Below are 12236 nucleotides of genomic sequence, written 5' to 3'. Positions count from 1 at the left end.
AATTTATGGAAGATGCAAGTTCTGAACTTGGAATTTCTAGATTTGTAATCTACTGGCTGGTTCTGTGCATTTCCCATTGAATTCAATGAAATTTATCACACAGGCTACTTTAACCTTAATTCCATTCTTGCATATAAGGCAAGATAAATAAACCTGTTTGAGGGATCAGTCACCGAACAAGTGAAAGATTTTTTCCAATTTGCCAAAGGAAGTATATAAATGCCAAACCATCACCACCGTTACAAAGTTGGTCACACTGAGTATCATGATTCGCTTCAATGCATTTGTTTTATTTTGATAAGGGAATAGGGATATAAAATCCCATTTAGCACATGTCATCTGGAAAAGAGAGCAAAAACATTACTGCTAAGGTGTAAGCCTTACATCATAATGAAATGAGCTTTTCCCATTCAGGGACTTTCCGTATGGCATAACTTATTAAAAATGCCAAACTTCTGCCTTTTGCTAATAAGCTTTGTAAAAGGTGAGGAAGAGGGAGAGTTCTAGATGAATACTTATGAGCCAGGAATAGAAGTAAGTCCCAATCAAGATACAAGTTAATATTATTAACCAACAAAACAAAACAGAAACAAGGTGAGCAACCTGTGACCTTCCTGATATTTCTGAATTACAACTGATTGTCCTTCATGAAAAGGATTTTTTTTTCAAAGTTTACATATCAAAATTGGATTACCACTAAATCTCAATGCAGAGCTGGATTATGAGAAGTTTAAGGCAACTCAATCATCCTTCCACAGCTGCAACTTTGCCCTCCAACGAAGAGAAATGTTTGGGGACCTCCGCATGAATATTTGGGACCAAAATTTATGTTTTTATTGCCTGCAGTCTGAAGAAGTCATCTCATGGTGTATCCATGACCAGAATCTAAAGTTGCCTCATATTGACTATAGTCCAGAATATCTCCTATCAGAAAAATGAGTTGAAGGACAGTTATAGAAACCAAAACAGTGTAAATAAATAAATAAAACCTGTCTGCCTGCCTGCCTGCCATAGTGAACTATAAACTCTCACCACTGCGTTAGAGGGATTTGGCTCCACTCAAGATAGATGACATTGTTCTTGGTGTTTAGCTGCAGTCTAAATGAAAGATGGATCTGGGGGATTACAGAAAGGAGCTCTGTAGGCTACATGTGGAAAAAATCTTAGGTGGAGCTGAGTGGAGGCAGGGTCTGCTTTGCTTTAGGTCGAGAGTCCGTTGAGATGTATGTCTTTCTCCAACCTAGGCAATTACAATTTATTTTTCAAAGCCACTTCCCATCAACTATCCAGGGGGAACCTTGTTTATCTGAGCTACTGGAGAGGACCACTAAATTATGCATCTGTTTCTATAAATAATGATAGACAGAGAGTTAAAGTTCCATTAAAGAAATAACTCTCAGCCCTAGCAGTTGCTATCCATAAAAAACACAGTGAAGCATTGCTCCTGTTCAGGATATAACAGAAAAATAACTTTTAGAGATCTTTACTGATGATGTTTGGATGTATAATTCAGACCATATATGCTGATTTTCAGACAGCTTTGCTCCTTTCCCCCCCCTCCTCTCCACTTCAGTAATAGATTAGATTCTCTGCATTGATGAAACTGCTATGTCTCAAGGACAGCACCTTAAAATAAAGATTAGGCAATGCAATTTGGCAATTGTGCTTCAACAGACATAGCTCCAAAGTTAGGATGGGCTAGTGCAATATATGCAGACCTTTAAAAGGCAGCACTTCTCTGAATACACAAAATGTATTATCACTATGAGATGAGTCTTGGCAGAAGAAAGTTCATCAGTAACCAGTAGATTTTCTGAATCTGCCTGAAAAAAAGGCATTTTCTGTTTCTTCAGCAATGAAAAGAGGCTGCAATTATTAGCGCACTGAAGAGACATTTAGGTAAATCATTCAATATCCTTGTTTGCTTGATCGCAAAGTTGTTTTTGCATTTAGGACAAGACTCCAATCTGAGTTTTCTTCCTTAGTAAAATAAGCCCCAGACTTGCCCGGAAAACAACAGGCTTCTGCCCAGCTTCCAAAATTGTTTCATTATGGAGGGGGGGGGGTTGGATGGCGGAGCTTTTTAAAATAACCACAAAAGAGGAAGTTTCACTGTTGTGTCTTCATCTGTGAATGACTGCTCAAATTCTCTTGAGTCTCTTTGTGAGTCATAAGGGACTTTGCCTTCCTCAGAATTAAAGTGCACGGCATTCTACAAGCTCTTTTCAGCTGTGATCGCGTAAACTGCTTACGACGTTTTCTGTAGGGAAAAAGAAAATAGACAAAAGGAGGGATAAGTCATTTATTTAAGAATAATTGCATCGTCCTTATGTCTGTAAGAGGAATGTTAATAATTGATGGAAGGATCAGAGAAAACATTATAAAGGAAATAACTTTTTGAGGAATCATTTTGGAAGAAAAAAGTTGAAATCCTTGTATAAATAATGTGACATGTTTTAAATATCTCAATTTTTACAAAACAGTAAATATGATACAATCTCAAATTAATGCCTAACCCACACCTTTTTGGATATAAAATACATTTAAAAAAACTAAAATTAGTGATCTAATTGTTCAATTGCATCATATTAATATCTCAAAATTTGAGAAAATATCCATTACTTATGCCCAATTTCAAATAGACCACCACATATAATTATAGTTGAACTCATTTGTTTAAAATTTGACATAATTTTTAGAAGACTCCCCTATGAATGAATTCATCATCAATCTATACCATTGATAGTTTTAGCCATAGTTTGTTAAACAATTTAACACTGGCAATTTTCACACTTCAGGCAAAACCAAAATGTACTTTTGTTCAGAAAGAAGTACAAATTCTGCCATTATATGCACATCTGGTTGGATTGATACAATAAGTTATTGTGTCAAATTCTGGACTAGTATGTTAAGTAAACCAAAATGCAGACAGCCATGGAGAGGGTATTAACTTTAACTGGAACTGTCTTATTGTAAACTACTCTTTCCAAGTTAACTATTATTTTATTTAATAAATTGATGTTACCACCAATCACACATACATGACTCTGGGTGGCTAAAATTAAAAAAGTAAAAACACAACCAATAATTAAAAAGATAAATAATTTTAAATAGCAAAAAGCAGCTTTGTCAAACGAAGAATAAATCCCAGTCAACTGTGAGGCAGTTTACCTCACTGAGGTACCTGAGCTGTCTAGCTCAGACAGTCCTTCAAGAAAAAGGTACAGACATATGGAAATACAGAGATGCTGAAAAAACACATTACTTCACTACAGAACTCAATGGCAAGGGCGGGCAACAGAGAACATACTTTCCAGTCACTGTAATGTTCATCTAGCCATCAAGGAAGAAGCTAGAGATACAACCGAGACTTGCAGTTATCCTCCTGGTGCCCAGACTCCTTGAATACCATGAAAGGTCATAATAGATATGAGCAGGAATTATGCATCTCCCAGATGGCAGCTCTTTATCCAATTAATGCAATTATACTCTGCCAACCTTACCAGTAAGAAGATATGATTTGAGTTAAGTATGTTGTTCAAACAGTGCCATCATTGTGATGAGGAAATACCATGGGAGTATTCTGTGTTCAGCCTGCATAAGATTGTGCATATTATAGTCAAGTCTTCCTATTTAAGCCACAAAAAATAGTGAGGTGGGACATTAATACTTCCTGTATATAACCTGATTCATGGTTTAATTGATTGATTGATTGAAGTTGCTAAATAAAATTTTGGTAAATAAAGCTTTTAGTGGACCACTTACACGTCTACATTCAATATATTTTACTAACTACAACATGAAGATATCTGCCTCATCATTTCTAAAGTTCAAGTCCACATGATGCAGCCTCCATCCTTCTCAGCATTTACTAAACTTAAACTTTCTAACTTTCAGTGTTTTCCTGATCTGAGTCTCACTGTACAAATTGATATTCAATCCCTCATTCACAATCTCATTGATAAAGTGATCAGGGGCAGGTGTTTGCCAGGTTCCTATTCCCTGTCAGATGCTGTAGTGAACTACATCCTAAACTCTGGCAATGCTTTGGCTGCAGGAGGGACCAGACACTTCTTTTATACAGAAATAGCTGCCTGCATAGTGCCTGAACCACACCTGCAATTCAGACATTATTCAGGCTCCTTACATATGCTGGAATATGGTCTTGTGGGAGACCAGTAGACCTTACATTTTCTCTGTAATATTATGCTCTATTATTTTCTCTTCACTTCTTTCCTAGGAGCTGCTAGGGAATTCTGAGAGGAGAGGAGAGGAGAGGAGAGGAGAGGAGAGGAGAGGAGAGGAGAGGAGAGTATACTTACAAGCTTGATACTGTCACCAGGAATTCTGTCACAAGCATGCATCATTTCATGCATTCAGAGGAAGTATTTTCAGTAATATTTGAACATAACTGAGCCAGATAAAAAATTGCCCTCCTGCAGCCAGCCTATTTTCTTGATATAACCGTTGTTGTGCCCTTATTCAGTTTGTTCATTATGGTTAATAAGGCAGCTTGGAAGCCAGATAGGAATTGAGCCATCATAAAAGTATTATAGAAATTATTCAGAAAATGCTGCATTGCTATTGACACTAAGGTGCTTTTAGTCGACTCTAAATGGTGATTTGGTTCAATGTAAGTGTGATCTATCAAGGCTATGAAATATGTGGGTGAGTATGCTTGCAAGCACCATGATGGTACAATTAATATTTTGCCCATTTTTGGACATGTCACACAGTTTAAATCACACTGTTGTGGTACTGTTGTGACTTTTTTGACCAAACAGTACAGACATCCCTGCACACATATGCTTTTGAGCTCTTTAAATTTGATTTTCATTAACAGAAGATGATTATCTATTGGACGGTAGGATGCCCTACTTATATTCAACATGCTGTTTGTGATTAGATAGCTTGACAAAGTATTGTTATAGTTTTGAATGAAAGAAGAATGAAAGAAGGAAGAAGGAAGATAAGGAGTCTAGCTCATTTTCTCTTTGAAATATATTTTTATCAAAAAGGCAATAATTGGGGACAGCACATGTCTCCAATCTTGGAACTTCAATTTCCTGTTTCTTTATCCTTTTTTAAAATTTACAGTGGCCATTAATTCAATACTGTTAAGAATAAAACATATTATTTGGTGCTCTTATGAGAAGCCATTTTTGAATAGGGGGGATTACATGTTGCCCCTTCTTGTTATTTTGAGAATTCCTGAAGTGTATAGAGCAGAGGACAGGGACTGCCAGATTCTCATGAATTTAATTCAGTGGTGAAATTCAATTTTTTTATTACCGGTTCTGTGGGCGTGGCTTGATGGGCATGGTGTGGCTTGGTGGGCGTGGTTTGGTGGGCATGGCAGGGGATGGATACTGCAAAATCTCCATTCCCACCCCACTCCAGGGGAAGGATACTGCAAAATCCCCATTCTCACCCCACTCTGGGACCAGCCAGAGGCGGTATTTGCCGGTTCTCCAAACTACTCAAAATTTCCGCTATTGGTTCTCTGAACTACTCAAAATTTCCGCTACCGGTTCTCCAGAACATGTCAGAACCTGCTGGATTTCACCCCTGATTTAATTAGATACTTTTCAGAGATCCATGTACTGGGAGACCATGCTGCTTTGTGTATCGAAAGACAAGTTCATGTGCTTGGGCATGTAAAGCATATGTGCTTTGGTATTAAAAAACAGAATGCTAGTCTGGGAAAAGAGGGTGTCATAATAAAAAAAGTTGCCTGAGGCGAGATGAGTGGCAAAGAAATCTAACAAATAAATAGTAAATCTTTCGAACTACTTAGTACATGGAACCACTATCCATGCACATCACTATTGCCTTAGTTGTCTCCCTTATAGCAATAGCACTTAGACTTATATACCGCTTTACAGTGCTTTACAGCCCTCTCTAAGCAGTTTACAGAGTCAGCATATTGCCCCCAACAATATGGGTTCTCATTATATTATATGTGCCATGGAATTCTTAGCCTTCCATCCTTCCGAGGTCAGTAAAATGAGAACCCAAATTATTGGGGACAATATACTGACCCTATAAACCACTTAGAGAGGGCTGTAAAACTAATAAATCTGGATTTTTAAAGGAGCACTAGGAGTGATGCTGCTATGGGTAATGTGCCCTGATCATGGGTTTTTCCTTGGTGCTTGGTTGTTCCTCCGATCCCAAAGGATTTGTAAGAGCAATTGTAACTACATTGTTATGCTAGTTCATTTGTATTGTTAACTTTCTTACTGCAAGAGAGCAGTGTAATCCGTCAGAATCCTTTTGGATTAGAACAACACATAAACCCTATGAATAAATGAGCCAAAAACTAGCGCGAATAATTATCAGCTTTGCTTTTCTCACATATTGTCATGTTTAAAATCCCAAACACCTTGTACTGAAGAATGAAATAGGTTTTACAGTTTATCCCATTTATGAAGACATTCATACATTTCAAATACAAATTCTTAACAAAAGATAGCGAAACACAATTTTGCCAACTGCCATATTTTTCCTTTTTGGCTTGAAATGCTAGAGTGTTAGCCTGGCGTGAATCGTGATGTTCATTTTAGCTGTTCTTTTCCTATCACGGTTACCATGCTTATCCTTTCTTTTTCAGATATTATTAACTAGAGACCCATGCATATAATGAGGCACCAAGATGGAGGAAGGGAGAAATCAATAGTCAGGATAATAGTAAAGGTGAGACATTTCTCCAAGTAAGCATAATAAGCTGCCAATCCAAGCATCAGAATGGATTGGACTACCACCGAAGTGACTCAATTTGATCAAGCTGTTTTTGCAGCTCTGGACTGAGGCCTCAAAACAGACACAATGCTCTTTATGCACCCTAGAAATGACTAGAAAACATGCTGTAGGAATCTGAACCATCTTCTGGTCCATTTACCTCAGTCTTATACATTATGCTTGGCAATGGCTCCCCAGGGAATTTTTGTCAAACCTATTTGGAGATGACAAGCTAAGGGTCCCAGATTGATTGATGGCCTTGCCCAACTTTAGATCCTGTGAAATTTTAAGAAGTAAACAGTTCATTAGTTTGCTGCTAGAATCTTCTGTTTAACACTGAATGACATTCTGAACTCCAGGGACCATTATTTTACCTGTAAATCTGAAAAGCAGCTTGAAATCTGGGACAATCTAAGAGATGTTGCTAGGCACAGATTTCACGCTGTCCCATAAATTCTTGATACTGTTTCATTCTTGCAGAGTGATGTAAACATGATTTTAGCATGGAAGGAATAGGAATACAAAAGCAAATTCCTTCGGGCCATTGTGATATTATTATGGTTGACAACCTGAATAGTTTGCAATTTATGATATTCAAGAGCAAGCAAGCACACAGGAGACTAGCTCCATGGCCATCATTTTAAGCATCGCAATAAGCTGATATAAATAGATGAACAGCCACTTCATTATTATTCGGGAATATTTTTCTCTCTTTGACGATCTTCAACAAATCTAGAAGAATATTGGAAAATTTCTGTCTGTCTTAAAAAATAACACTTTAAAAACTGACCATTCTTTCTTTGGAAATAGTTCTAGTGGTATATAAATTAATTAAATAAATAAATATGGCAATTTTTTTTTAAAGCAGGGGAGAGGGAGTCAAAAAAAGGAATGTGCATTTTTTTTAGCATAAATGTGTCTGTATTGTATTTTAATCTTTTCCAAATGCTGAAGGAAAAGTCTATGCCAAAAGTTTGACTCAGCTTTGCACATAATAGCTAATTCTGTTCCTTATGCCTTTATCTTATCCTTCATATTTGATCATGTATCATTTGAGTCTCTGAACTTCTTAGAGTCTCTACAACTTCTGAAGTTTAAAAATGCCCTGCTCCTCTATAGGACTCTATCCTTTCTCAATTGGCTCCCTGGTTCCTCAACTGCTGTAATGAAATATACACCTTAATTCAGGGGTGAAATCCAAATTTTTTCCCTACCGGTTCTGTTGCCGTGGCTTGGTGGGCGTGGTGAGGCTTGGTGGGCATGGCAGGGGAAGGATATTGCAAAATCTCCATTCTCACCTCACTCCAGGGGGAGAATACTGCAAAATCCCAATTCCCACCCCATTCTGGGGCCAGCCAGAGGTGGTATTTGCCGATTCTCCGAACTCCTCAAAATTTCTGCTACCGGTTCTCTAGAACCTGTTAGAACCTGCTGGATTTCACCCCTGCCTTAATTCCTTTGGCCCACTCTATCTGAAGCTGCAGCTAAACAGAGATCTCTACTATGAATTAAAGCAATCTGTATAAAGCTTTATGTTTCCTTTTGGTTGTTTTTATAATGGATCTTCCCTTTCTCTGGCAAGATAATCCTCTTTACTCTCTATATGTGACCATGATCACCATCATGACTATTTGATACACAAACCCACATATACAACCTGTAGATGCCCCATACACAATTAATTTTTAGACTAGTTGGCTCTGCAGGACAATTTGTATTCAAATTCAATTCTGAAATCCAGAGAGCTGTAAAAGAGATATAGCCAGTTTGGTATAGTAGTTAAGGCACTAAGCTAGAACCTAGGAGACAGTGAGTTCCAGTCCCAAATTAGGCACAAAGCCAGCAGGGCAGTGGTGGGTTTCACTTACCTTTGCTACCAGTTTGCTCACTCGCTCACACTTGGTTCGCTCATGTGTGTGCCACTTCTGCACATGCGCAGAAGCTTTTGCACATATGCAAAGCATATTTGATGACATCCGAGCAGGTGGACAGACCCTCCTGCCACCACTACTACCAGTTCTCCCAAACCGGGGTGAACCGGTAGCAACCCACCACTGCAGCAGGTGATCTTACGCCGGTCACACTCTCTCAGCTCTAGGAAGCAGGCAATAGCAAACAACTTCCGAAAAATCTTGCCAAGAAAACTACAGAGACTAGTACAGGCAGTTGCCAGTAGTCAACAATGAGTTGATAGCACCAAAAATAAATAAACAAAAATAGAAGAGGTGCTGCAGTCTTTTTAGAACCAAGAATCAAATTTAAAGCATTTACCTGACTTTTTTTTATAAAATACTAGTTTATTATATTGGTCAATTTATTCCAGTGTGAAACTGAATCAAAGGCCAAAGGACATAAGCCAGTGAAGTGCTGAGCTTATTTCTTGTTACTTACTAGTCTCAATGGATCTGTGGGAATTGCAGGACAAAGGTGAACAAGGAAGAGGATGAGGGTTTCAGTGAATGATGAACCTAATAAGCTTGTCAACCCTTTTAAATATTTTTTCCACCCCCGCAATGCTTTATATTGTGAATCTTTATGACATAGAAGAACACTATGTTTTCTAGACAATGATCCAAAAACTCTTAAGTATTTAAAGATTATTTATTATACAAAGATATATCATGAATAAAGTAGCTTTCCCAGGAATCTTAGGGCAGGCACTCCATAGAAAATCCAGAAATACAATAACCATATAAGTGAATGTTACTTATATGTAACATTCTTCCACTCCTTTCTTTTTACTTTCATGGATTAGTGAAATACTATATATTGCCCTTGAATAATAGCATAGAATGATTAAGAAAAAAAGCTTGAAGAATCATTTAGGGATTTAGGGATACCTGTATGGAGGGTATTGAGAAAAGCATACTTCCCTCTTTGCTTTATTATTTCAGACTTATTTTTAACTATCAGAGCTATCTTCTGCACAGAAAAAAGATAACATTCTAAAAATATTTTGCAGAATAAAATTATAAAGAGAATGGAGGAAATCCTTGCTAGGCAGACTTGGAACTGTTTAAAATTTGATCTGAAAAATACAAGAGAATCTTTGGGCTCCAGGCTAGATCAGGAAGTCTGAAAATATCCAGGAAGACGGCAGTGGCAAATCCCTTCTGAATTGTTGCCAAGAAAATTGCATGTACACTTCCCTGAAATCATCTAGAATTGAACATGACTCAAAGGAGGCATTCTTCATTACTCTCTAATTTCTTTTTTCAGAAATTGCAACTGCAAATGTTCATGTGAAACATCTTGGAGGACTTCAGTTAATATATAAAGGGTCCCTTCCTCCGTTATTGTACGTGCCAAATTTCACTTGAGATTTAATGCCTAATTTTTTAGGTTCACTCTGACACAGTTTATCATCTAGTTTCTTGGTACTTTATTACAGCTTTGTGTACATGTGTGTTTTGCCTTTGTTTTTGGCACTGCAAATATTGCCTGACTGTATAACAACTAGGTTCACAAAACCCAATGCTTCCACAAAATTACTGGCATGATTTTAAAACCTTAAAAAGAATGTGTTTTTTTCCCAAATATTCCTTTTAAAAGATTGATGTTTTGAAGCAGTACAAGCACTGAGGATATAAATAAATGAAATTATCTGATTGTTTTCTAACCAGACTAAATATTTGAATCTTTCAGACTAAAGACACAGTTCACTATCAGGATAATACAGATTCCTCCAGTATCTTTCATGGTGAAATAACTAAATGAATCAGCCCATATATAGAAGATTGTTAAGCATTTTAAGAAAGGAAGTGCTACAATTTTAATCAATGTCACTAGAAGTACTGTATGTTCACTTAATCAGGGGAAATGTTTATGGTAGATAGATTTGAAAGTGCAGTAACAGTAAGTTGCATGCTTACACACTCTAAAGCTTCTTAGTGAAGCAGGGCTGTGCAGATGGGCACTCAAGGAAAGAAAAGGCTATCTTTTCACCTTAATTCTGAATTTTTCTCTCCAAGATCTGAATGACATTTCCAACTTGAACACTCCTTTTTGAGGAGGAAAAACATTGGAACTTTTTGTATGCACAAGTTGTAGCTCTGGTTGTCTTACTGAATAATTCTGGATATTTCTGGTTCTTGAGAGACACTCACACAAATATAGTCATCTGGATGTGCACTCACAGAACAATACACAGTGTGTTTTCAAAGGCATTATTTAACAAATACTAATGAATTTGAAATAATGTTAATGCGATACAATATTTTCTTTCACTGCTGAAGACTAATGAAACTGAGAGTTGGGATCTTGATATGCAATTCTATATAGGTTTCTTTTCAGAAATACAAGTTTCACTGAATTGAGTAGGATTTATTTCCAGAATAGTTAGTTTAGCTGTAGATTATAAAATTCTGATCTATGGATGAGGAAAATACTGCAAACTTCATAATATCAAATGCAGATGAATCTCATTTGCTACTGAAATGATAGCAATATCCCTTCCACCCCCGCAAAGTGGGTAGTTCAAGAATAACTACAGCAAGATTAAGTAATACTTCAAAGGATTCCTTAAAAGAATCCTTTGCAAGTAGTGGGGATCAAATGTTATACATAAAGATAGAACAATAAAGAGTAGAGAGTAGAGAAGGCAATAATTTGGAGACAAAAGCTATTTTTAAGAACAAAAGCTATTTTATATTAAGTGTTTCTCTAATGTGATATCATTGTGGCCACTCTTACTAACATTAAAAGGTATGATCAGCAGACTTATATTAAATGGAAGATCATGCTGGCGCTATACTGAATATGTTCACAATAGAGTTGACACTTACCGTGAGAAGATTTCTAACTGCTTCCGCACTGAAATGAAACAAGCATTGAGTCATTCAAAAGTTGTTCTAGGCATATTTTTATTGGCCCATTGAAGGAAAGTCTACTGAAATAACCATTGGATTTATACAGTACTGTGCTAATTGTGTCCATAAAGTTGATTAAAACTGAAAAAATATTAAGAATAATGCATCTAATAGTACATGTGACTGTAGCTGTCTTCAAGCATTTTCTTATGAACACATGAAGACTCTAGAAGAATTCATGGATTGAGTTCTGTCCCCTTGATAAAGTTCAGAATCTTAGCAGTCCTCCTGATTTAATATATGATGGGCTCAGATCTGAAGGAACTTGCTGAACACAGCAGCTTAAAAGATCTACCAAACCAGAGAGTACATTCAAGTGATGTAAAAAAAAAAAAAAAATTCCTAAAGAGAGAAATATCTCCAAACTTGGAAAATATTTTATTTCACATATATGTACCCTATTTTGTAATTTAATGATCTTACATCATTAAAAACAACAGTAAATAGAATGTTCAGCTTGTTCTTAACAATGTTCACTTAACAGAATTGAATGAGCTACTGTTTTGTTTCTGCATTTGCTCAGCTTTCATACATTATCAATCCATACTTCTGCTCTTCAAAAAACAACATAAATTTTGAATGCCCTTAAACATTAATCAGAATTAATGATGGGATGATGGATACCTT

General features: G+C 36.7%; 1 protein-coding gene across 1 annotated transcript in view; it reads right to left on the bottom strand.

Annotated features, from left to right (window-relative positions):
* Window positions 1–1555: 1555 nt before the first annotated feature.
* MTA3 (metastasis associated 1 family member 3) overlaps window positions 1556–12236 on the bottom strand; it is a 125490-nt gene continuing 114809 nt past the window's right edge. The window contains exon 19 of the mRNA XM_034427684.3: window positions 1556–2260. Coding sequence (XP_034283575.2) covers window positions 2110–2260 — 151 coding nt within the window. The 3' untranslated portion in view covers window positions 1556–2109. The remainder of the gene's footprint in view (window positions 2261–12236) is intronic.

Source organism: Pantherophis guttatus, chromosome 1 (genome assembly GCF_059756535.1).
Source record: "Pantherophis guttatus breed Tessera chromosome 1, ASM5975653v1, whole genome shotgun sequence".
Taxonomy (NCBI): domain Eukaryota; kingdom Metazoa; phylum Chordata; class Lepidosauria; order Squamata; family Colubridae; genus Pantherophis; species Pantherophis guttatus.
Note: the sequence above shows the minus strand (reverse complement) of the source record. Positions and strands in the feature narration are given on the sequence as shown.